This window comes from Trachypithecus francoisi, unplaced genomic scaffold (genome assembly GCF_009764315.1).
Source record: "Trachypithecus francoisi isolate TF-2019V2 unplaced genomic scaffold, Tfra_2.0 Lachesis_group16, whole genome shotgun sequence".
Taxonomy (NCBI): Eukaryota; Metazoa; Chordata; class Mammalia; order Primates; family Cercopithecidae; genus Trachypithecus; species Trachypithecus francoisi.
This window is the reverse complement of record NW_022681461.1, coordinates 92,290,742-92,317,529: the sequence shown is the minus strand read 5'-3', so window position 1 is coordinate 92,317,529 and position 26,788 is coordinate 92,290,742. Positions and strand designations below refer to the sequence as shown.

At 41.3% G+C, this 26,788-nt stretch overlaps 2 protein-coding genes across 6 annotated transcripts in view; both read left to right on the top strand.

Moving 5' to 3' along the window:
* The window catches only part of UNC13B (unc-13 homolog B), a 173,616-nt gene extending 171,303 nt beyond the window's left edge, over nt 1-2,313 (top strand). Inside the window, exons 37-39 of one of the 4 annotated variants that reach the window (XM_033238183.1) lie at nt 163-255; nt 423-582; nt 740-2,313. In XM_033238183.1, coding sequence (XP_033094074.1) covers nt 163-255; nt 423-582; nt 740-1,025 — 539 coding nt within the window. In that variant the 3' untranslated portion in view covers nt 1,026-2,313. The remainder of the gene's footprint in view (nt 1-162; nt 256-422; nt 583-739) is intronic. The other 3 variants (XM_033238185.1, XM_033238186.1, XM_033238184.1) reach the window with 3 other exon arrangements.
* A 1,425-nt stretch (nt 2,314-3,738) lies between these two features.
* LOC117099018 (phospholipid-transporting ATPase FetA-like) overlaps nt 3,739-26,788 on the top strand; it is a 119,539-nt gene continuing 96,489 nt past the window's right edge. For both annotated transcript variants that reach the window (XM_033238181.1, XM_033238180.1), the window contains exons 1-2: nt 3,739-3,807; nt 14,392-14,472. In XM_033238181.1, the coding sequence (XP_033094072.1) occupies nt 14,463-14,472 (10 nt within the window). In that variant the 5' untranslated portion in view covers nt 3,739-3,807; nt 14,392-14,462. The remainder of the gene's footprint in view (nt 3,808-14,391; nt 14,473-26,788) is intronic.

Below are 26,788 nucleotides of genomic sequence, written 5' to 3'. Positions count from 1 at the left end.
TTGTTCTTTATCCCATTTCTTTCCCTTCTTCTATTGCTTACTTCCCATGGTTACTGTGGTGATTGCTTCTTGCTTTTGGGTATAGGGTGGTGGCCTCCTCACCCCTCAGTTTTACCTCCTAGAGTTCTCCGATGGGGGATCATCTCTCCATTTGTCCCTCAGGGTCTGGTGTGGACGATCCTGTGGGAGAAGTCTCTATTCAGGTGGACTTGTTTACACACCCTGGTACTGGGGAGCACAAGGTCACAGTGAAAGGTGAGTGATGGACTTACAGGTCTGCCCTTTCCTTGCCCAGTGGCCTCACTCATCATTCAAAAGCAGGGGCTGCTCATCTCAGCCCTCCTCCAAGGGGAAGGTCACCTGGGGTTCAAGAACTGGGAATTCCTGGTGGGATCCCTCACAGGTGTCCCTTGTTTGGGCAGTGGTGGCTGCCAATGACCTCAAGTGGCAGACAGCGGGTATGTTCCGGCCTTTTGTGGAGGTGACCATGGTTGGCCCACACCAAAGTGATAAGAAGAGGAAGTTCACAACCAAGTCCAAAAGCAACAACTGGGCCCCCAAGTACAATGAGACATTCCACTTGTAAGTTACAGGGTGGGGGACCTGCAGGACTCTGGGATGGGGGGTAAGACTTGAGGGGTGGGAGGGGGGAGGAGGGCCCCGGGTGATGGCAGACTAGGGTGAAATCAGCTGAAGACTCTCAACTCTGGCCTCATTAACTTCTATCTTGTGCTCACAGCCTCCTGGGAAATGAAGAGGGGCCCGAGTCCTATGAGTTGCAGATATGCGTGAAGGATTACTGCTTTGCCCGGGAAGATCGCATGCTAGGGCTGGCTGTGATGCCTCTGAGGGATGTCACAGCCAAGGGCAGCTGTGCCTGCTGGTGCCCCTTGGGCCGGAAGATCCACATGGATGAGACAGGCCTGACCATTCTCCGGATTTTGTCTCAGAGGAGCAATGACGAGGTGGCCCGAGAATTTGTGAAACTCAAATCAGAGTCTCGTTCCACAGAGGAGGGGAGCTGAACACCTTCGACTCCTGTGCCAATCAGGCAGCAGCAATTTCACAAATCAAGGCCAGTGGGAGTTAGCTGTGTAACCAGCTTAGGATCTTTGCAGTCAAGAGGCTGACCCCTTCGGTTAAAGATATTTAAGGAAAAATTTGGGGTGGTGGTGATATTGCTTTTCACAGAAAGGGTCATGAAGCCCTGACCCAGCAGGACTGTGGTACTAGGGGCTGGTATGTGGGGTTACCATATGGAGAAATTTTCCACAAAGAGAGAAGGACAAACATTTCTGAGAGTGTCAGCCGTTCTTGGTAGACACCCCTCCACTCCTCATCCCACCTTTACCATCTCCATGCCACAGCTTATCCAGTTAGACACATACACACCAATCATTAGAAAAACAAGTATAGAGGGTGTGGAACTTGTGCCTGGCTGGCTGGGTAGTCAGTTGAGCCTGTTGCTGAGCCCTGTGGTCTGGATTGGAGTATGGCCAGGGCAGGAGTACACAGAGTAGAATTTAGACTGTCCCTTGAGCAGAATCCACTGATTTTCTGTGGCTCCAATGAGAACAAGGCTTTGAAACTGAACAAGATACCTTCTAGAAATGAACTATGCTAATGCCTTTCCCCAGATTGTATCACGAGTAGAACCAGGTTCACATGGTGCTTCAAAGCCCTGAGAAGAATATTTCTTTGGACCCCAGGCACTAGGGGCCACCTGCCTGGGAGTCTCCCTGCCTCACTCCTCTAGGCAGGGGAGTGATGCTTCAGGACGTGACAGGCTGTTCTAACATGTATCTACCTGAGGGGTAGTTGAAGGATCCAGGAGTATTTTCTTCTTGGGTAGGCCCTGAACAAAGCCAAATAGAAACCAGTCTAGAAAAAGTCCTGCTCATCTGTGTCCACTGCCTTCTAGCCATCCTCCACCTTGCAGAGGGAATCTAGACTTTGGTCTAGATTCATCTGGGTCATTTGCTATTCCCCTCAGATATTCAACCCTGTAGAAGGAGCCTGGACTCTGATCCCTCTGTACAGGCTGGATGGAGGAGGCCCTCAACATTCCCTGGGAGGTCAGAGACAAACTTTCAGAGAGTCAAATGGACTTCTCAAGACTTGCTCAGAGATGTGACATGGTTCTTGGATTTCCTCTGTAGCAGCCTCCTGGACTTCCTGAGGACTCGACATTGTCCACAGATGTATTGGTCATTACATGAAACAAGAAACCAAGCATCTTTGCTGTTGTTAATTATTATATGTGCCATTGTTACAGATTATAGGCTAGTCTGTAATAAATTATCTTATAGCAGCCTTTGGGGTTTGGTAATTTTGCTAATGTGTGGAAAGCCATGGAAATGACTGTCATCTCTAATGGTAGATTTTGGCCTAATGGTCCTTTGCTGCTTCTCACTCCTCCACCCCCATACCTGACAGCCAGTGGGTGAAGCCTAAAGTGGTTCTGGATAAGCACCACTGGGCTAACATCCTGTCCTAGAGCTGAGACCACCAATCTAATTAAGAGAGTCATGGGACATAAGGCACCGGCTTCCTGCAAAAGGTCCAAAAGAGTAGCAGTAGAGGTATTCTGGTGAAAACTCGTCCATGCTTCTCTTCTTTTTGTCTAGAATCGCTAGGACAGATCACAGCCTGGGTTGTGAGGACAAGGCGGGGGCCCACTGGGGAGAGGTGTGCCTGCCCGTCTTGGCAGAGGACTGAGGCTGCCACAGATAGGACAGAAGATTAGGCTTAGGACTGTACCTTGGCTTTTCATTCAGGCTCTATTCAAGGAAGAAGAGCTGCAGTAGAATGCCTACTCCCAAAGGGGAAGAAATAAGGTAAAAGGCTTCCTGGCATGGAAATGGGGAAAGCTGAAACAAGAAAGATGGTGTTCACCTCTCTCTTAACCTGCACCATCACTACTTGTGGGGCAGGGACTAACGGGGCACCAGGCGGGGTTGCTCCGCCTCCACTGCTTGCTAAATAAATCCTTAGAGTTCAGTTGCTCATTTAAAAACCTCCTCCTCCCTGCTCCTCTCCCAAGCCAACCACTTAACATTTCTGCGTCAAAATTACCTGTTGAATCCATTGGGTCGCCTCAAGTTCCCACGACTACCACAAGAGTCGTGGCACCTTTTACGTCCTCATGTCTGAGTTACTGTGATAATCCCCTGCTTCCGTTCTTACCCTGCTCTCTTCACACACTCTAATATAAAGTCCTTCTCCTAATTAACTATTCAGTGATCACCGATAGCCTCCAGGCTGAAACTCCAGGACTCTCCAATATGTGTGCAGCAGGCACCGTCCCCCTTGCCGCTATCCTGCAGCTATTCTAAAGCACTGCCCCGGCAAGTCCCCGACACGCACCATGCGCTCCTACCCCTCCGTGCCTGCACATGCTGCTCCCCTTGCTGGAAAGTCAGCCAGCCTTTTCCACTGCTTTCTAGGTTCTGATATCTGGACGCCTCTCCACAGCACTCTACATTGTTATAATTTACTTGTCTCTCTCCCCTCATCAGCCGGTGACCTACCCAAAGGCAGGATCTGAGTGTTTCATCTCCATTCCCTCAGCGGTCAGCATAGTACGGGTACTTCAAAGCCAAATCGGCAGCTAGGGGCCCCCTCCTTGGAGAAACATAATGGGTCCGGCACCTGAGGACAGGGGTGTGGCCAGGGGCAGGCTCATGGGAGATGGGCGTAGTTTGTGGGCGGGGCCCTGCTCTAGGCCGGAACCTGAGGCTCTAGGGCGCCTGCGCAGGAAGGAGTGTTAAGATGGCAGTCGCTGGAGTCGGAGGCTGGGCGGTGACGGTGAGCAAGAGGAGTCCAAAGGGGGCGCCCGAGTAGAGGTTATCGCCTTCTCCGTCCCAATATTCCTTCATGAGAGACTATTCCATCTCAGTTTTTCCAGTAGCTGTCCATCCTCATACTTTCTTGAGACCACTCCCCATATTCGAGTATACTGGTTTTCCAGACATTCCCACGGAGGACATATTTGTCGAGATTATCTAAGAAAGGGGGGCTTTATCCCCCATATAACTCCTAAAGGGCACACATTTTTCCAGTTATGAAGCAGATACCCCCAAACCTCCAGTAATTGCACATTCTTGTTAAGTCAGGGAGTTTTCCACTTTTCCAGCACTATGCAGATTCTGAAGTCATAATCCTTGTCCCATACTTGATCTGAAGTGGCACGTTTGCTATCATTCCCTCCCACTCTTCGGCATAGGATACCTACTCTAGAGGGAAGAGTCAAACTCTGGCTGGCTACCCATGGCTTCAGCAAGCTTTCAGATTTGAATTAGCCACTGATTTCTGTAGGCTATATCTAATCAGAATTAGAACAGAAGTACCTTTAACCGTGGGCTTTTAAGAAAGAAAAATCACATCTTTCAGCTTAAGTTGTCGCCGACGTATTCATTGTGAATATTCGGACTAACTCCCTGAATGATCCTCCCAACTCCAGAAGCAGACAGGCAAAGTTGAAAAAGCAGCAAATAGTGGAGATGGTATTGAAGTAGGAGTCAGAAGACTGGGCCCAGTTCTGCTACATTCTAGTCAGGAGATGACCTTTAACTTCTCAGAGCCTCAATAACTTGCATCTGTCATCTAGGACTAATAATTCCTGCCATGTCTACCTCAGAGGGACCAAATGGTCTCATATATATGAAAGCACATTAAAAACTATACATTTTCTCTCAATGTATAGGGGATTATTATAAGTTATCCTCTGAGTTCTAATTAACTTCCAAGGAATTTGTCTTGCTTGGTACTGGGTTCAAATGCAACAGATATTTTTTGAGCGCTTACTATGTGCCAGGTATTCATCTAGGCATGAGGCCTAGCATTGAACAAAAAGAGACAAAAACCCCTTATAAATTTAAAAGTGAGTCATCAGCATGTTAAGTGCCTACTCATTACCCAGTGCAGTGCCAAAGCATGGTGAAGTAGTAGGAAGAATCTGGATTCTAGATTTAACTCTGTCACTATATAGCTGTGTGAGAAAGACTTTTTCCCTGTGTGAGCCTGAACGTCCTCATCTGTAAAACAAGGTAATCTCTAAGGCTCTTTCCAGCTAAAATATGTTTATCACTTGCAATTCTAATTGCTAAAGTTCCCTACCCCTAAAGAGCTTATTGCCCTGATGTGATAACCAGACTGGCAAAGCTGAACAGTCATAGAACTAGAGGGACAAGAGTGCTGATGTCACACTAGGTCCTGCACAAGAGTGGTAACAACAGTGTTGCTCTGTAGGTAATGGAGTATTTAGAGAGACTTGTTGGACTTGGGAGGATGGGAAGCTTTGAATTAGAGGAAAAAGAGGAGATTTTCTTGCAGATATTGGGACGTGAATGAATGGAAGTATAAAGGAAAAGAAAATATGCCATTTATTATTTTTCTAGTGTATCACGGTCCTGGCAGAAAAATAGTTGATGTTTAAAATGGTTGAACTGAAAAGAACCCATATAGAGGTATGGTCAATGTTAAGGAGACTAACAAGGAATGGTGAAACAGACTAGCAACAGTGGTGAATCAGTAGCACTTCTAGACCTGAAGGGGAAAGGTGGGAAGTGTTGTTACCAGAGCTCAGCTAGAGACAACTTTGTAAGAAGGATTGCCTGACAAGACATATCCGTAGGGCCAGGTACAGGGGCTTACGCCTCTCAACACTTTGGGAGGCTGAGGTGGGAGGATCGCCTGAGATCAGGAATCCAAGACCAGCCTGGACAACATAACGAGACCGTGTCTCTACAGAAAAGGCCAAGAGAGGGTTTTCGGATCTCGCGCAAGAAAGAATTTGAGGCAAATTCATACAGCAAAGTCAACACAAGTTTATTAAGACAGTAAAGGAATGAAAGAATGGCTACTCCATAGGCAAAGCAGCCCAAAGGGCTGCTGGTTGCCCATTTTTATGGGGTTTTTTATTATATGCTAAACAAGGGGTGGATTATGCCTCCCCTTTTTAGACTATATAGGGTAACTTCTTGACATTGCCATGGCATTTGTGAACTGTCATGGCACTGTTGGGAGTGTAGCAGTGAGGACGACCAGAGGTCACTCTCATCACCAACTTGGTTTTGGTGGGATTTAGCTCGCTTTTTCACTGCAACCTGTTTTGTCAGTAAGGTCTTTATGATCTGTATCTTGTGCTGACCTTCTATCTCATCCTGTGACTTAGAATGCCTGACTGTCTGACAATGCAGCCCAGTAGGTTTCAGCCTTATTTTACCAAGGTTCTATTCAAGATGGAGGTGTTTAAACACCTCTGACAGTATTACTATTTATTTATTTATTTATTTATTTATTTATTTATTTATTTATTTTCAGCATCTATGGGCCATAGTATTATTTAATCAAACACTAATTTAGGTTTTTCTGGCTGGGTGCAGTGGTCCACACCTGTAATCCCAGAACTTTGGGAGGCCGAGGTGGGTGGATCACTTGAGGTCAAGATTCGAGACCAGCCCGGCCAACATGGTGAAACCCCGTCTCTACTAAAAATTCAAAAATTAGCCTGGCACGGCCAGGTTTGGTGACTCATACCTGTAATCCCAGCATTTTCGGAGGCCGAGGTGGGCGGATCACGAGGTCAGGAGATGGAGACCATCCTGGCTAACATGGTGAAACCCCGTCTCTACTAAAAATACAAAAAATTAGCCTGGTGTGGTGGCGGGCGCTTGTAGTCCCAGCTACTCGGGAGGCTGAGACAGGAGAATGGCCTGAATCTGGGAGGTGGAGCTGGCAGTGAGCCGAGATTGTGCCATACTGCACTTTAGCCTGGGCAACAGAGCGAGACTCCATCTCAAAAAAAAAAAAAAAATTAGCCAGGCGTGGTAGTGCAGGCTTGTAATCCTAGCTACTTGGGAGACTGAGGTGGGAGGATCACTTGAACCCGGGAGGTGGAGGTTACAGTGAGCCAACATGGCGCCACTGCATTCCAGCCTGGGCAACAGAGCAAGACTCCGTCCCCAAAACATAAAAAAAAATAAAAATTTTATTTTTTTCTGTTAAGATATTTTGTAAGTGTGCTTAACATCTACAATCAGTTGACTTTATGTAAAGGAGGTTACCCTCTATAATGTGAGTGAGCCTCATCTGATGAAGGAATTAAGGGCAAAATCTGGGGTTTACCAAAGAGGAAGGAATCCTGCCTCAAGACTCTCAAAGTCCTACCTGAGTTTCCTGAGATGTATATTTTTATCTCTCTATGTAGACTTTATATATGTATATATAAATATATCTCTTTCTCTCTATATAGATAGATAATTTCTATTGGTTCTGTTTCTCTAAAGAGACATATATCATCCCTGCACTGAATATTGTTTACAGGAAGTTGCAGTCTTCACATTTTTTGAAAAAATAATTCATGCACAAAGTTGTTTTACAAAACCTTAAGTAGCCAAAAGGATATAGAGTGAAAATTGAGTCTCCCTTCTACCCCTAGTGTTCTGCCTCCCAATTACTTAGTTACTTTACTGTTACTAATTTGTTATAAATCCTTCCAAACAGAATATAACTAGAACAGCAAATAAATGGGACCCATAGGAACCAATCATAAAAGCACTTTATTTTTGTCTCTTGTTTTTTGAACCAGACTATTAGTTTCCCTCCTGCCACTGAGAAAAAGCAGACCCCATTTCTACCTTTTCAGTGGAAAATATATGGAATATTCCAGATAAAAGCAGTTATTCAAGCTGAGTGAAAGTGCCCTCTTGCTCTTCCTTCTCCCCTTCGCACTTAACTCCAGCCTCTGAGAAACCTCCCCTTTCAAAATTCCTTTTGAAAACCCCTGCTTTACATTATTTTCTTCAGTAAGGAAGGAAAGTGACAGGTATTGCCTTTTTTTGTAGATGAGAAAAGCTAGAAAACTGGGAATGAATCATTTGTTTTAGGTATAAATGATTTAGGATTCCAAGCTAAGAAACAGAACTGAGGTTTCCAAACTTCCTGTTAGAGTTTTTTGTTTGTTTGTTTGTTTGTTTTTTTATCTCACCCTTGCTCCTGATTTTAAAACCAGTAACACTTGTTTAAAGGAAAGCACAACACTTGGTTTCTAAGATGCTCTTCAACAAACTTTTTTTTTGAGAAAGAGTCTCACTGTGTCAGCCAGGCTGGAGTGCAGTGGTTCGATTTCGGCTCACTGTAACCTCCACCTCCTGGGTGCAAGCGATTCTCCTGCTTCAGCCTCCCGAGTAGCTGGAGTTACAGGCATATGTCACCATGCCCGGCTAATTTTTGTATTTTTAGTAGAGACAGGGTTTCACCATGTTGGCCAGGCTGGTCTCGAACTCCTGACCTCGGGTGATCCACCTGCCTCGATCTCCCAAAGTGCTGGGATTACAGGAGTGAGCCACCACTACACCCAGCCAACAAACATTGTTAACTACCTACTATGTGCAAAATAGTTAAGACTAGCTCAGTAAACATTCAGTCATTTTTATAGACCGAAAGAAATAGAAGAAAAGCCATCCCAAAGGATCAGTATTATGATACCTAATAAGGCGTTTACTTTGTGAGATTGAGAAGTTACAAGTGCCAGAAGGACATGGTGTGACCTCCAATATTTGTTCAGACCCAAGTGAAAACTGTAGACAGAGGCGTATTTATAGCACACAGTTACTTTATAAAGCCTGCCTTATAGACTGAGAACTCCCGAGGGAGACTGTGAGGTTGGAAATAGAAAAAGGTGGTAGCTAAGAAACTAGTGTTTTGAAGATTCCTCGCTATTCCATTTTGTGTTTAAATATTATTTTATATTCATCTTCAGCTCTTTGCTTTAAACTATTTGAAACCAAAGCTAAGTTTATTGAAAAGTTATCAGGGGGTCCATGAACCACTTTGGGAAGGAGAAAGTTGTAAATGAGGATTTTGAGACTCACTCATTTTCCTTCAGTAGAGGAAACAGAAAAAAAAAAACCTACAATAAAATAATTTGGCAAATTCTCAAAAGCTGGGAATCAGAAGTAATAAACTGAAGGAGATCTAGTCATCTAAATGGCATCATAGACTAGTAGCTGTTTGAACATCTTCCCACCACTCTCAGAATTTTAAAGTTCCTAAGTTTAGAAGGTTTTCCTAGAGTGTTTTGCTGTGAGAAAGACATTGTAGTTGAAATGAGGAAGGGACGAGACAGGGAGTTTAACTGAGAAGTGTCCTGTGGAGTGCTGGTAGTTTTGGGACTGTGCCTTTTAAATGCATTTTGGGATAAGACTTTCTTTCTATTTCCCTTTTTTTTTTTTTTTTTTTTTGTATATGTTCTTCCATAGCATTAGGAAAAAAAAAAAAAAAACCTTTTGTTTTCTTCTGTAATTGTTAGCTTTGCTGAGATTCATGTGCTGGGAATCAGGTTGGGGAACCTTGATTTCTGGAATAACTCTGGGGATTTGTGCATTGGGTGTAATAGCTAATTCAGAGAAACTCGGACAGAGTAGATTAGAAGTTTTTGTAATTTTATACAACAGTTTGGGGAAAATGTAGCTTTTATTTTAGGGAATGATAGGCATATCTGCTTCTGTGAGAGCCCTTTCCTCAGGTTCTCAAAAGCGTTTAAGCCAACCAGGATTCTGTTCATGTGTAATCTCCTCTGATATTTTTTTGTTCTGTTTGTTGTTGTTGTTGCTGTTAAAAGACAGAGTCTCACTCTGTTCTCCAGGCTGGAGTGCAGTAGTGTCTTCATAGCTCACTGTAAGCTCAAACTCCTGGGCTCAAGTGATCCTCCCACGTCAGCCTCCCAAGTAGCTGGGACTACAGGCATGAGCCACCATGCTTGGCTAATTTAAAAGATATATAGAGAGAGATGGGGGTCTCACTACATTGCCCAAGCTGGTCTTGAACTCCTGGCCTCAAGCAGTCCTTCCACCCCAGCCTCCCAGAGTGTTGGAATTACAGGCATGAGCCACTGTGCCTGGCCCTGTGCTGGTTTTTTTTTGTTGATGAGATGTTTTTCTCCAGAAGACAGATTTATTCATTGAGTGTTCATTATGACTTCTTTGGACACAGTCTAGGTTATTTTAGTCCTAAGAGTCTGGCTATGCTGGTGTCACAGTTATGTCATTTCTATGTTTCATTGTGTTTGCTATATTTTATGTGGTTTTCAGACTGAGCTAAATATAAACAAAGACTTGTGATTAAAGTCTGCCCCCAATACAAAATATTAAGTATTTTATGCTTAATATATTCACCAGCCTTTTGTGTACAAGTAAGTGTGGTGCATGCAGGATGCTGGCAGCACAGAATCACAACTGTGGCTTAGGGGAACTTGAAGTCGGTTTGTAGTATAAGGCCACTGGGAAGACTGTAGGCTAATAGGTCAGCACCCTATTCCCAACCCCTAGTTTCGGCCATCTATGTTATGCAATTTCATCTACAGTTTAGGAAGCTTGGAGACTATCAACTCAAGGTTGGACAGGTTATTTCTACCTTTGGATTCTCCTGTCTAAGTGAAAGAACTTTAGTTTCTACAACTATGTCTTATGGAGGCTAGTGCTATTCCTTAAATCCTCTTTGGCACCTCTTTTATTACTCTTAGGTTTTTCAACATGCTTTTTAACATGTCATGATTGTGTCCCCAGATATTTAGTGATTACAAAGGGAAAAAATAGTAAGTTTATAGCAGAAAGTCTGGAAGGCACTATCTTAGCCAAGTGATCTAGATTCACACCACCAAGAATACATACCAACAGCATGTTTCCTCATGATATCATGCACTGAGAAGGGCACATCACACAAATCCAAGTTTAGGCATATTCTACAGAAAAACTGGCTAGTACCCTTCAAAAGTATCAAGGTCATAAAAAGCAAGGAAAGAATGAGGAACAGTAACAGGTTGGAGGAGACTGAAGGGACATAACAACTAAATGCAATATGGTGTCCTGGGTTGGTTCTTGGAACAAAAAAAGATAATTGTGGGAAAAAATGGTAAAATATTAAATTCTTTTTTTTCTTTTTTTGAGACAGAGTCTCACTGTGTCGCCCAGGCTGGAGTGCAGTGGTGCGATCTCGGCTTACTGCAAGCTCCGCCTCCCAGGTTCACACCATTCTCCTGCCTCAGCTTCCTGAGTAGCTGGGACTACAGGTGCCTGCCACCATGCCCGGCTAATTTTTTTGTATTTTTAGTAGAGACGGGGTTTCACCATGTTAGCCAGGATGGTCTCGATCTCCTGACCTCATGATCCGCCCACCTCGGCCTCCCAAAATGCTGGGATTACAGGCATGAGCCACCGCGCTCGGCCTAAAATATTAAATTCGATACGGTAGTTAATAGTATGCCAAGGTTAAATTGTTTGTTAATTATTCTATGGTTTGTGAGATACTAATATAAGGATAAAGTATGGGTGAAAGGTATATAGAAATTCTTTGTATTATTTTTGCAATTCTCTGTAAATTTAAAATCTCCAAACGTTTTTTAAAATTTAGTGCCCCAAATTGGACATAGTATTTCAGTAAAGATTATTTTGAAAATTACCCTCCTGAATAAGATAGGAAGAGTATTTTCCTATAGTTGGTGAATTCACTTCATTTTTTTTCAGCTTTTTATTATTATATATTGAATAGATGTAAGGTTAATAACAAATGTGTAGTTGTAAAGAGTTAGCAATAACAAAAGCACAAGTATAGCCTAAAGCTCCCAGTATTCTCTATCTTATCCCTTTCCCTCTCTCTAACCTCTGTCCTGAATTTTCTGTTTTTTGTTTTCTTACTTTTATTTATAGGTTTACCTTGATCTCTAACTTTATGTATATAAGTGATATAATACTGCATGTCTTCTTCTGCAGATTTTTTCCCTGAATATTATACTCCTGAGATTTATCAATGTTGATGTCATTCACTCATTTTCACTGCTGTAGAGCTTTCCATTGTATGACCATACTAGAAGATACTTACTGATCTTATTGTTAATAACCATTTGTTGGTTTCCAGTTTTGCTGTTATAAGCAGTGCTATTTCATACATCCTTGTGCATGACACGTTATAAGAGTTTCATTAGGATATACACCTAAAAATGGACATGGTAAGATATGGAGTACATGCTTGATCAACCTTTTAGATAAGACCAAATTATTTTCTAAAGTGGTTGTCCACCTTTTAATATCACCACCAATATATAGATGTTCTAGTGGTTCAGTTTTTTCTGTAACGCAATATTATTAGACTTTAAATTGTTTTAGTAATATGGTGGGTATGTATGTTAAAATATTTAACCATTGCTATTTATTGATTGACTACTTTGTGCCAAGCACTGTGGCAGGCAATTTCATCCATTAATTTCTCTCACAACTCTTCTATCTTAGCCCCATAATGAAGACTAATGCTATACTTCATTCTAAATATGTGAGTACCCCTAAACCTCTTTCTGACAAATTTATTAACTGGTCTTTCTCTACCCTGTATCTAAGTTATTTACTTTTAAAAATTTATTTTAGAAGAAATCTGAGGCAGAAAGTTGTTAATAATTTGTCCCAAGTCACACTGTTGTTAATTAGTAGCAGACTTTCAACTAAAACCCAAGTTTCTGGCTCCTAGTCCACTTTTTATAATTTAACTTTTTAGAACAATTTGTGAATCAAGCAGCCCTCTGAACTAGAATAGGTTCAAAGAGACCCTCTAATCTATTTTTTGCTGCATCTCTTCCCTTTTTCCTTCTACACCTCAGTTCTTCCTCCTTTCCTTTCACATTCTTCCATGCTTTCTCTGAGTTTAACAGCTTAAATATACTTTCCAGTTGGCTGCCATGTGACATGATGTGTGTGCAGAAAACATCACAAGATTGATAAGCACCTGGTCCCAACTGGAACAGTCATTACTCAGGCCCCTAGTTGGCTGGTATATGCCTTATACCCATTTCACATTTCAAGGTGTGCTGCTTATAGGGAGTTGGGCAGACTACCCTCTCAAAGCTGTTAGTGGCCCTGAAGGGGTGGGAGAGCCTCCAGAACTTCAGGCCATCCCATCCTTGGCTTTCCTTTTTCAGCAGTGGTAGGAACCCCATGCATGCTCTGGGAGTACAGGCAACTGGGAGTAGGTCTGGGTGCCCAGAAAATGGTGATATTGGAACTGCTAACATTGTTTAGGAGAACACAGATTCTGTGGATAGAAGAGACAGACCTGAAGTGGGGGTACAAAATTTGTAGCCCACAGACTCACAAGTAAATTTTGTTTGGCCTGCACAGTATTTAATTTTCTTTAAAAAAAATCTGGATACTTTTATAGGAAGCATTTGGTTACCAATTTGTCACAATGCCCAGTACTTCATTTCCTGTAGTTTTATATCTAACTGCTGTTAACTTTCTAGCTCCTAAAGGTTTAGGATGCAACTCTGCCTAGATTCCTGAAATTTGAATTGTATTCATAATGAGGTCACTTGAGACTCACTGAGGGCAGAACTAGAAGATGTATTATCTTTCCAAAGTGATCACAATTGTCAAGGTTATTTTTTTTTCTAGCTGTTGAATATATCATGGCTGGGAACACCATTTTACTTCGACTTTACACCTCTCTCAAGATGATGACTTTCCCCGCTATGTTGGGATGTCTGGGATAATTGAGGTGAAAATACCTATAAAGTTTTCTAGTCTTGACTCATCTATACTTTAGGGGACCTAAAATAAATGGATTAAAATACGTATACTTTATTGGCCTTTTCTGAGTTGGGTTAAGAATGGAGAGAAAAACAGGAGGCAAAGAAGGATATGTCTGTATAGCAAATCATGGAATTTCATAAAGTATAATTTTTCCAAGTATTAAAAAATTTGACTTTTATATAAATATGAAATGAATAGGTCTCAAATATTTTATTTAATTTATTAATTAATGAGGGAACAAGTAAGATATTAAGATAAGTTCAAATGAAAAATTAAGAGCTAAGTATTTATAGGCAATTTAATAAAGGAATGTTAAAATACGATTTCTGAATTATATACAAAACTAATTAATGTCCTAAAGTGCAATAAGTCATAAACTTTGGAGTCATCTTTTCCACCAGACATAAAACATTCTTATCACTACTAGATAAAAATCTATAAGTTAACCTCTGCCCTAACCAGTTATAAAATAGTCCAGTCAATAGAAAACTAATCAAAGATATAAACCCAAAACTGTACTAAAAGATCACCCAATAATTTCTTTCACCTGTTTCTAGGTTTCAGATGATTTTTCTGACAACTGTAGTCATCAACTTCAACTCAGTTGTCAGGAAATGAAATCTGTTTCCCAAGCTTTGAAACTAGAACTTTATGATGAAGATAAATAAAGTGAATTCCAAATTACCATATGTGTCTTAGAGATAGATCATTTTGGACTTCAGGGATCAAGTTCCAAGTTTCTTAAGAATGTGTTTGAATGACACAGTATCAGCATGAGAAATTCTCATATTCTGAATCTTTATTTCCTTTATAGAAATTCCATGGAATTATAGTTGGTCTACTCTGCAATGTCTCTATTTGAAAGCCAAAGTGAGGACAGACAAGATGAACATAGGTAAACTCAGGAAAATGTATCTGAGTATGTCATTGTCATTACGTTTGAAGTGTGTGTGTGTGTGTGTGTGTGTGTGTGTGTGTACATGCACATATGACAGATCAACCTGCCAATTAGATTGTTAACCTACCAAACAAAGGATCAGGAAAGGAAATATATTTTTCAAAAGTAAATACTTTGTACTTACAAGTATAAGCTCCACTGTTTTATCATCTGAAAATCCTAATTTGAGTATTCTCTTAACTTTTATATTTGGAAATTCACCAGTAAAACTTGTGTACCTTTCCTTCTCTCCCCCATTCTTCATAACTGCCTCCTGCTATTATAAAAAGAGGTGATCAGTGTGAAAAAAGGCTGTTGAGGCAGATAAGGTCCTCCTTTGCAACCTTTTTGTGTACAGAACAAAGGGATCTGTCTCTGTAGTTAGGGAAGATTTCCATACCACTTCTGTGCTTTCCTCTGGTGAATCAAGATCCTAAAGGGAGGCCAGGTGTGGTGTCTCACACCTGTAATCCCAGCACTGTGGGAGTCCAAGGCCAGCAGATCACTTGAGGCCAGGAGTTCAAGACCAGCTTGGCCAACATGGCAAAACCTGTCTCTACTAAAAATAAAATAAATAAATAAATAAATTAGCCAGGCATGGTGGCGCATGCCTGTAGTCCCAGCTACTTGGGAGGTTGAGGGACAAGAATCACGTGAGCCTGGGAGGTAGTGGTTGCAGTGAGCCAAGATTGTGCTATTGCAGTCCAACCTGGGTGACAGAGGGAAACTCTATCTTAAAAAAAAAAAAAAAAAAAAAAATCCTAAAGGGAGCAGGACTAATCACACTCCAGCCATCTTCCATTCTGAAAGAATGGAACTGCCTGTTATGTAAGAACAACAACAACAAATTATTTCTAACATGAAATTTTGAAAAAGAAAGATTTAGATTTAGGCTTCCTTTTGAGGAATGGAGAAGGTGCAGAATGAAATCAGTTCACTGATTAAAGGTCACAGTGTACTTTCTTTTTTTTTTTTCTTTTTCTTAAGACAGAGTCTCGCTCTGTTGCCCAGGCTGGAGTACAGTGGCGTGATCTCGGCTCACTGCAAACTCCACCTCCCAAGTTCACACCATTCTCCTGCCTCAGCCTCCCAAGTAGCTGGGACTACAGGTGCCCACCACGCCCGGCTAATTTTTTGTATTTTTTTTAGTAGAGATGGGGTTTCATAAAAATGTCAGCCAGGCTGGTCTCGATCTGACCTCGTGATCTGCCCACCTCGGCCTCCAAAAGTGCTGGGATTACAGGCGAGTGTACTTTCTTTACTTGCTGTCATTGGGCAATTGTACGATTTCTTCATGGAAGGAATCCATGTTAAGGACATTGGCCCTAGTTCCAGAAGGAGAAAGTCAGGAAGCTTCCATCCAAAGGAGAACCAGGGAGTCCTCTGCTACCCTTAGGAGAGCTAAAGGGCTGAAGAACCCAAAAGATAATCAACTGCTCTGCATATTCTTATGAACAGAAAATATGGAGAGCAGAATACTTTCGGGAGTGGTAAGTTCCAGGCAAATGAAAAATGTAATAATCATCAATAAAGACTGATCAATTCATTTGACAAATATTTATTGATTACTAAATAAGTGCCAGCCACTGTGCTAGGTATGGCAATACAATGGCAACAAAACTAGACAGAATGGAAACTTATTAATTAATTAACAGCATATTTAATAGCACCAATAAATATCAAATATCTGCCATAAATGCAGTGAAATAAATACCATGTGGGAAGCATAGTAGTCAAGAGCATGAATTCTGGAGTCATGCTGTCTAGGTCTGAATCCTAGCTCCACCACTTACCACATTATCTTGGGCAAATCTCTTAATTTCTCTGTGCTACAGTTCCTCTTCTATAATGGGGATAATAATATAAGTGCTACCACATAAGGTTGCTGTAAGGATTAAATTAGGTAATATTTGTAAAGCATTTAGGACAGTATCTGCCAAATGATAAACACTGGTAAATGTGTAAAAACTAATCTATAAGAGCTTGACACTTTCAATCAGAAAGATAATTAAGAACATTTATAAATGTGTGTTATTTCAAAAGCCAAACATTTTACCAAGGAAAAAGAATTGAAACCAGTTTTCCTGGCATAAATCACTATAGGTAGGCTAGGACTACATATTGCAGGTAGAGTTACTGCTTCTGTCATTTTGAGCAGTAAGCAATTAATACTGGTTTACCCAAGATTTTGGTCTGTTGCCCTGAATTTACAAAACAACAGTGCTAAACCCAATAATTTGGCAGGTAACACTATTTTGAATATTCAGAATCTTCAGGCCTATTCTGGTTGGAAATTTTACGGTACATAAATACTGGCCAGTTCTAACATCTTGCTAGTCTACCCTCTCCTTTCTGCTTTCTTTTCTTTTCTTTTTTTTTGAGACAGTCTAGCTCTGTTGCCTAAGCTGGAGTGGAGTGGCACGATCTCAGCTCACTGCAACCTCCGCCTCCCGGTTCAAGTGATTCTTATGCTTCAGCCTTCCAAGTAGCTGGGATTACAGACACACATCACCATGCCCAGCATTTTTGTGTTTTTAGTAGAGACGGGGTTTCACCATATTGGCCAGGCCTGTCTTGAACTCCTGACCTCAAATGGTCCAGTCGCCTTGGCCTCCCAAAGTTCTGGGATTACAAGCGTGAGCCACCATGCCGGGCCTCTCCTTTCTATTTTCTACCACTTCTTAGTTCAGCCTTTCATCATTTTAAGTGTTGACTATTACAGCCATCTTTTAAGTGGTCTTTCTGTCTGCACTCTGTTCCCCTATAAATCTATCACATTAATGTTTCTGAAATTCCAGTTTATCACATTTTCCCCTGCTCAAAATCTTTCTAGGATTCTCTGAGATAAAATTTAATATCATTATCCTAATGTTAAAGTCCTGACTTGAAGTTCTTGTTTTCTGCCTCCTTCAGATGTTCATACTTACTGTACTATCATAGAACTTGTCCAGTCTCAATGCCAAGCCTTTCATTAAGTCCTTTTTCCTGCTTACGAAACTGTCCCCTGCATCTCTACCTAATTAACCTGTGTTCATCTCTTGCGTTTAGTGCAAGTCCTTCTCCATGAAGCCCTTTCCAACAATTCTGCCCTGCGCCCCTTTATCTCTCCTTCCTGAATTCCTGTAATGTTTGGATTCTACAGTTTTTGTTTGTTTGAGACAGAGTTTCTCTCTGTCACCCAGGCTAGAGTGAAGTGGTGTGACCCTGGCTCATTGCAACTTGAGGCTCATTGCTTGAGCCTCCTGGGCTCAAGTGATCCTCCCACCTTAGCCTCCCAAGTAGCTGGGGCTAAAGGCACATGCCACCACACCCAGCTAATTTTTGTACTTTTTCTGGACTTGACATATAAATAGAATCATGTAAAATGTGGCCTTTTGTTACTGGCTTCCTTCACTTATGTTTTCAAGGTCCATCCTTATTGTAGCATATATCCTTTTTATGGCAGAATACTATTCCAGTGTTTGGATATACCACAATTTGTTTATCTCTTCATCAGGTGATAGGCATTTGAATTGTTTCCATTTTTGGGGTATTATGAATAATGTTGTGGTAAACATATGTGTACAAGTTTTTGTGTGGACATATAATTTTAATTATCTTGGGTCTCTGCAATTCATTTAACATCTTATGTACACCCTGCCTTAACATGCTTTGCTGTTTTACATCTGTATTGTGTGATTCCGCTAGATTGTCTGCCTAGCATAGTGCCTACAGGGTTCTCTCTGTCCTAGAGAGTTTGCAAGACTGTCCCATTATTGTATTTCTCCTTTCCCTTCCCTTCCCTTTTCCTTTACCTTCCACACACTTCTGCAAATACCATCTTCACCACCAACACCACAAAACAACAATAAAAAGTATCAACAATTATTGAGAGGTAGCTAAATAATACTAGGTAATAATTCAAAAGATTGGAGTAAATCTATATGTATTGACATGGGAAGATGACCAATACATAGTGTAAAAAGAAAAAGGTAACTTGCAGAGCAATACATTTAGTAGGATCTCATTAAAAATATATTTAGAGAGAGATGTGTATATATACACAAATATTTGTATACAAAATCCTTGAAATGGAAGGGACCCAAAGGATATACACCAATCTATTTAGAGTGGTTTCCTTAGGAAAAGAAAGAGTGGCCTCTTTTATTTCACTGAGCAGTGGTTTGTAGTTCTCCTTGAAGAGGTCCTTTACATCCCTTGTAAGTTGGATTCCTAGGTATTTTATTCTCTTTGAAGCAATTGTGAATGGAAGTTCATTCCTGATTTGGCTCTGTTTGTCTGTTACTGGTGTATAAGAATGTTTGTGATTTTTGCACATTAATTTTGTATCCTGAGACTTTGCTGAAGTTTCTTATCAGCTTAAGGAGATTTTGGGCTGAGACGATGGGGTTTTCTAAATATACAATCATGTCATCTGCAAACAGGGACAATTTGACTTCTTTTCCTAACTGAATACCCTTTCTTTCTTCTCTTGCCTGATTGCCGGAGGGGGGAGAGGGGAAGGATTGCATTGGGAGTTATACCTGATGTAAATGACGAGTTGATGGGTGCTGACGAGTTGATGGGTGCAGCACACCAACGTGGCACAAGTATACATATGTAACAAACCTGCACATTATGCACATGTACCCTAGAACTTAAAGTATAATAATAATAATAATAAATAATAAAAAATTTTAAAAAGGAGTGGAAGGCACAGGAAAGGAAACTTTTAAGTTTTTTCTGTATATATTTTTGCTTTTGAATCTTTTACAGTACTTTTTTATATGACTTTGGGTAATTCTTAAAATTAATAAAAAGAAAAAAGTATAATCACAAATGGAAAATAACTAAGAGAAACTAAAAAGAAAGGAAAAAAAGAAAAAGAACTCCAGGAAGGAAGAGGGCATAGATATTGTAGCATGTAGAGAGGAAAGTTAATCGGAATCTTAGTAACAGAATACTCTACAAAAGAGCATTTAAATAAGCACAAAAGTAGACATTTAGGTTGCACAACTGTGAACGTACTAAAAACCACTAATTTTTACACTTTCAATAGGTGAATTATATGGTTTATAAATTTTATCTCATAAAGTTGTTTAGTAAAGACAGATCAAAAGTTCCCAGTGGCCGGGTGCGGTGGCTCACACCTGTAGTCCCAGCACTTTGGGAAGACAAGATGGGTAGATCACTTGAGGTCAGGAGTTCATGACCAGCCTAGCCAACATGGTGAAACCCTGTCTCTAGTAAAAATACAAAAATTAGCCAGGCGTGGTGGCACGTGCTTGTAATCTCAGCTTCTCGGGAGGCTGAGGCAGGAGAATCGCTTGAACCCAGGAGGCAGAGGTTGCAGTGAGCTGAGATCATGCCACTGTATAAACAAATAACTTTTTAGTATGTGTGTCCCATCTGGTATTTGGAACATACTTATCTTGTATCTGAATGTTTTATTTGCTAAATGTGGCAGCCCTAAACAGAAGGGGTTAAGGTTTGAATCATTTAGATTTAAATTGCTTTTTAGCATCACCAAGGCATTTTGTTTCTGATGACTTTTCATATAACTCCCAAACCTTTGTCTCCTATCCCAGGAAAGGTTTTATGATTGAGAAGCACTGAAAGTAATGTCTAGCAGTTCCGTCAAACAAGACTGATTTTACCTTTACTGCATTGATGAGAAATCATTGGTCCCAGATTCCAAATGTAGTCAGAGTAGAAAAGCACAACTCCCAATTTCCATCTGCCTGGATGTTCCTGTCAGCTTCTGCCCTACAGAAAGGGAGAAGCCAAAGGTCTGTAAGGGGAGTAGGGAATAAGGCCTTTGGTTTTTGAGCATGTCCTAAATTGTGCCAGCCAAACCAACCTTCTATGGACCCTAGTTAAATTGGAAAATTTCTTTGCTTTTATGGTTATTTTGATTTTCTTTAGGCTCTTATCTTTTGAACAATTTTAGACTTGTTTTTGCTTAACTCAGAAGAATTAATGAAGCTCTAGGGGATGGTCAGACTTAGAGGTGCAGGAGACCAATAGCAGCTCAGGAGCTGGACTTTTCATGACACTCCAGACTTTAGTGAGCTTCCTCTCAAAGCTCTTCTTAACACTGCACTCTACACACCCTCTTCAGCCATGCTGAATATCCTCTGGTTTGCTGACCTTTGCATAGAAGTGTCAACAAACTAGTAGCCTTAGCTGAGGCTCCTCTTTGAGTCCAGCTGTTTTGTGATTATATAGATCTTCCCATAAGGAGGAGGTGATTGTCCTCTATTGGAGGAATTTGGACAGCAATCTGAGCCCAATTTAGCAGAACATGTTTCTAAGCATTTTTCACTTGTGTGCCTGTTCATTCAATAAATCTTTATTAAATACAGAGCCTAATGCTGAGCCAAGCAGTAGGCTACAGAAATTTAAAGAAAAGAAAAAACATGGTCTGTACACTTTTTTTTAAAATTGACTTAATATTGTATATATTTATTGTGTACAGCATGATGTTTTGAAATATATACATACCTTCTACAATGGTTATATCAAGCTAATTAACATATGCAGTACCTCACATAGTATCTCTGCAGGGAAGGCTTATGACCTAGGGCAATTTTTAGTTCTAAGCAAGATGGCCTGGACCTTAGCTTGCTGCTGCTAGTGGATTACTAGGAGTGTCAGATCTGTCTTGTCATGTTAATGGGAGCTGGGTGGGGCTAATGCCACCTGCTACTCCTCACTCCTTGTGCAAACTCTTCTGTACAGTAGAAACAGCTATGCTTCTCCTTGGAATAATATCCCAGTGGCCAGAGAGCTGCCCCTTGAGCTCCACAGGGGCCGCTGTTTGCCCTGCATGTGGAGAGCCAGAGCACAGACCTGCCTTATTCAGCCTCCACCTGGCTTTGCCCCTCCACCCGCCCTGGTAGCTTAACACAAAGAACAGAAACTTTTGGGAGCTTTATGGCCCTACCCATTGCTTGAGAAACCAGAATACCCTCCCTTAAGAATCTAAGGCAAGCACAAATCCCACCACTGCTACCACAGCTGGTGCTCTTTTCCAAGTGCCACCTCGTGGCTAGAGGCCAACATAGTCCATTACAGCACCTCCAGGTAGAATAACACTGTACCCAGGAAGGAGGAAACTTGTGCCTGACCTCAGCTATCACCATTGTCTGCACCACCCTGGCCGACCAGGAGGTCCTGAGTCTGTTCATGTGACCAGGTCATTGCTTACTACCACTGGCATTTGAGAAAGCCAACACACTAAAGCTGTCTATAACCAAGGACTCTCATAGAGTCTGTGTCACTTCCCTACAACGCACATCAGAGCCAGTGCTAGTACCTACTTTGGGAAACTTGAGGACAGGTCACATAACTAGATCCCTTGCAGACATTCCCTAGTACCTGCCTGGAGTGTGGCAGCCCCTCTAGGTGACTAGATCCAGAAGAGCAACAGAATTCACAGTAGTCTGGCTCTCAGGGACTCCTACTTCTAGGAGAAAGGGGAGTATACTACATCAAGGGAATATCCCATGGGATAAAAGACTCTGGATGGCAGGCCCTGAGTCCCAGATCTTTCTGCTGGTGGAAGTTTCTTTCAGCAGGGGCACAGTTGCTGTCCTGGGCTTAGCAGGGAAAGTCTGCAGCTCTACTCCAACATCCAGGCACCAAGCCTGCTGCTGGTGAAGAGTCTCAGAGAAGGGAACTTCTTTTCCCCCTCATCCACCATTGCAGACGCAGCTGGGGCTTCTCCCATGGGAGCTTGGGGTGAGTGCATCTATGCATAGCCTTTCTGGAACACTTCAGGGTGACTGTATCCCCATAGGAGGAGCACTCTCCAGGTTCAGGCTTGCACAAGAGGTAGAGTCACGATTCTTTCTTACTTGGAACATCAACATTCCTGCAGATGAAAAAAGGTACCTTTCTGATCTGAATAGCTAGAACATGGTCAGGAGTGTGTCTGGGAGGTAGATAGCTTTCCTGCTGGCCTGGCAGGGGAGCTGAGGTGGCTCCCACCCTTCCCCCTGATAAAACCTCAGTGTTTCTCAGTGAGAGCTCCCACAGCCACCTCTGACAAAGTTGGGACCTCTGCCCACCATTGGGTACTGCATTTACCCACCTGCTTCAGCCACAGCTGGTTTCTACACAGGGATACTTCCTCTGCTGGCCTGAAGCCCAGACTGTTCAACCCAGTAAATAAAATACTAGGGAAAAATAAGTAAACAAAAAGGTGCATACCACAGGGGAATGAAATAAGTAAGCTTCAAGAAAACTCTGCCGTTCCAACCCCATGTGAGACAGTAAACTTGCTCACACACTGTGCACATTGTTACAACAAACTAGCATCTGAGAAGGCCATCATACAAAGACTCCCGATAACCAAGGAGCTTACATAGAATCTTCAACCCTGAAAGCACCAAGAGCCGAATTAGGCTACAGTAAACATTAAAGTCAGATCCTTAAGGGAGTAAAAAGAAATTTTTAAAAAACACAATAAAATAAAAATAAATTCTATAATAACTAGAAGAAATGGTCTACTCAAAAGAGAAGGAACCAGAAAAATAATTCTGGTAATATGGCAAAACAAGGTTCTGCAGCACCCCCGAAAGATCACATTAGCTCTCCAGTGATGGATCCAAACAAAGATGAAATCATTTTTTTTTTTTTTTTTGTGATGAGATCTCCCTCTGTCTCACAAGCTAGAGTGCAGTGGCGTGATCCTGGCTCACTGCAACCTCCACCTCCTGGGTTCAAGCGATTCTCCTGCCTCAGCCTCCCCAAGTAGCTGGGACTACAGGTGTGTGCCACCACGTCCAGCTATTTTTTGTGTGTATTTTTAGTAGAGATGAGGTTTCACCATGTTGGCCAGACTGATCTCAAACTCTTGACCTCAGGTGATCCACCCACCTTGGCCTCACAAAGTGCTGGGATTACAGGCATGAGCCACCGCACCCGGCCAAGATGAAATCTTTGAAATACCAGATAAAGAATTCAAATGGTTGATTATTAAGCTTTGGTTATTTCCTTGAGTTCAAGGAGATACCAGAGAAAGGTGAAAGCCAACACAAAGAAATTAAAAAAAAAAAAAAAATTCAGGATATGAATGAAAAATTTTCTAAAGAGGTAGAGATCTTGAAGAATAGCTAATCAGAACTTCCAGAAATGAAAGACATATTTAGGGAATTACAAAATGCAGTGGAGAGATTTAAAAATAGACTAGAACAACTAGAAGAATGAATTTCAGAGCTTGAAGACAAGGCTTTCAAATTAACCCAATCAGGAAAAAAAAAAAAGAATAAAAATAAATGAATAGATTTCTGCATTTTCAACTGAGGAACGCAGCTCATCGCCAGCAATGGATCAAAGCTGGACGGAGAATGACTTTGACAAGATGAGAGAAGAAGGCTTCAGACCATCAAACTTCTCAGAGCTAAAGGAGGAATTACGTACCCAGCACAAAGAAACTAAAAATCTTGAAAAAAGAGTGGAAGAATTGATAACCAGAATAATTAATGCAGCGAAGTCCATAAACGAACTGGCAGAGATGAAAACCATGACACAAGAAATACGTGACAAATGCACAAGCTTCAGTAACCGACTCGATCAACTAGAAGAGAGTATCAGTGATTGAGGATCAAAGGAATGAAATGAAGTGAGAAGAGAAGTCTAAAGAAAAAAGAAGAAAAAGAAATGAACAAAGCCTGCAAGAAGTATGGGATTATGTAAAAAGACCAAATCTACGTCTGATTGGGGTGCCTGAAAGTGAGGGAGAAAATGGAACCAAGTTGGAAAACACTCTTCAGGATATCATCCAGGAGAACTTCCCCAACCTAGTAGGGCAGGCCAACATTCAAATTCAGGAAATACAGAGAACGCCAAAAAGATCCTCCTCGAGAAGAGCAACTCCAAGACACATAATTGCCAGATTCACCAAAGTTGAAATGAAGGAAAAAATCTTAAGGGCAGCCAGAGAGAAAGGTCGGGTTACCCACAAAGGGAAGCCCATCAGACTAACAGCAGATCTCTCGGCAGAAACTCTACAAGCCAGAAGAGAGTGGGGGCCAATATTCAACATTCTTAAAGAAAAGAATTTTAAACCCAGAATTTCATATCCAGCCAAACTAAGTTTCATAAGTGAAGGAGAAATAAAATCCTTTACAGATAAGCAAATGCTTAGAAATTTTGTCACCACCAGGCCTGCCTTACAAGAGACCCTGAAGGAAGCACTAAACATGGAAAGGAACAACCGGTCCCAGTCATTGCAAAAACATGCCAAAATGTAAAGACCATCGAGGCTAGGAAGAAACTGCATCAACTAACAAGCAAAATAACCAGTTAATATCATAATGGTAGGATCAAGTTCACACACAACAATATTAACCTTAAATGTAAATGGACTAAATGCTCCAATTAAAAGACACAGACTGGCAAATTGGATAGAGTCAAGAACCATCAGTCTGCTGTATTCAGGAGACCCATCTCACATGCAGAGACATACATAGGCTCAAAATAAAGGGATGGAGGAAGATCTACCAAGCAAATGGAGAACAAAAAAAAGCAGGGGTTGCAATACTAGTCTCTGATAAAACAGACTTTAAACCATCAAAGATCAAAAGAGACAAAGAAGGCCATTACATAATGGTAAGGGGATCAATTCAACAGGAAGAGCTAACTATTCTAAATATATATGCACCCAATACAGGAGCACCCAGATTCATAAAGCAAGTCCTTAGAGACTTACAAAGGGACTTAGACACCCATACAATAATAATGGGAGACTTCAACACCCCACTGTCAACATTAGACAGATCAACGAGACAGAAAGTTAACAAGGATATCCAGGAATTGAACTCATCTCTGCAGCAAGCAGACCTAATAGACATCTATAGAACTCTCCATCCCAAATCAACAGAATATACATTCTTCTCAGCACCACATCACACTTATTCCAAAATTGACCACATAATTGGAAGTAAAGCACTCCTCAACAAATGTACAAAAACAGAAACTAAACTGTCTCTCAGACCACAGTGCAATCAAACTAGAACTCAGGACTAAGAAACTCAATCAAAACCGCTCAACTACGTGGAAACTGAATAACCTGCTCCTGAATGACTACTGGGTACATAACGAAATGAAGGCAGAAATAAGATGTTCTTTGAAACAATGAGAACAAAGATACAACATACCAGAATCTCTGGGACACATTTAAGCAGTGTGTAGAGGGAAATTTATAGCACTAAATGCCCACAAGAGAAAGCAGGAAAGATCTAAAATTGACACTCTAACATCACAATTAAAAGAACTAGAGAAGCAAGAGCAAACACATTCAAAAGCTAGCAGAAGGCAAGAAATAACTAAGAGCAGAACTGAAGGAGATAGAGACACAAAAAACCCTCCAAAAAATCAGTGAATCCAGGAGTTGGTTTTTTGAAAAGATCAACAAAATTGATCAACCGCTAGCAAGACTAATAAAGAAGAAAAGAGAGAAGAATCAAATAGACGCAATAAAAAATGATAAAGGGGATATCACCACTGACCTCACAGAAATACAAACTACCATCAGAGAATACTATAAACACCTCTACGCAAATCAACTATAAAATCTAGAAGAAATGGATAATTTCCTGGACACTTACACTCTCCCAAGACTAAACCAGGAAGAAGCTGAATCCCTGAATAGACCAATAGCAGGCTCTGAAATTGAGGCAATAATTAATAGCCTACCAACCAAAAAAGTCCAGGACCAGATGGATTCACAGCTGAATTCTACCAGAGGTACAAGGAGGAGCTGGTACCATTCCTTCTGAAACTATTCCAATCAATAGAAAAAGAGGGAATCCTCCCTAACTCATTTTATGAGGCCAACATCATCCTGATACCAAAGCCTGGCAGAGACACAACAAAAAAAGAGAATTTTAGACCAATATCCCTGATGAACATCGATGCAAAAATCCTCAATAAAATACTGGCAAACCGGATCCAGCAGCACATCAAAAAGCTTATCCGCCATGATCAAGTGGGCTTCATCCCTGGAATGCAAGGCTGGTTCAACATACACAAATCAATAAACGTAATCCAGCATATAAACAGAACCAAAGACAAAAACCACATGATTATCTCAATAGATGCAGAAAAGGCCTTTGACAAAATTCAGCAGCCCTTCATGCTAAAAATGCTCAATAAATTCAGTATTGATGGAACGTATCTCAAAATAATAAGAGCTATTTATGACAAACCCACAGCCAGTATCATACTGAATGGGCAAAAACTGGAAAAATTCCCTTTGAAAACTGGCACAAGACAGGGATGCCTTCTC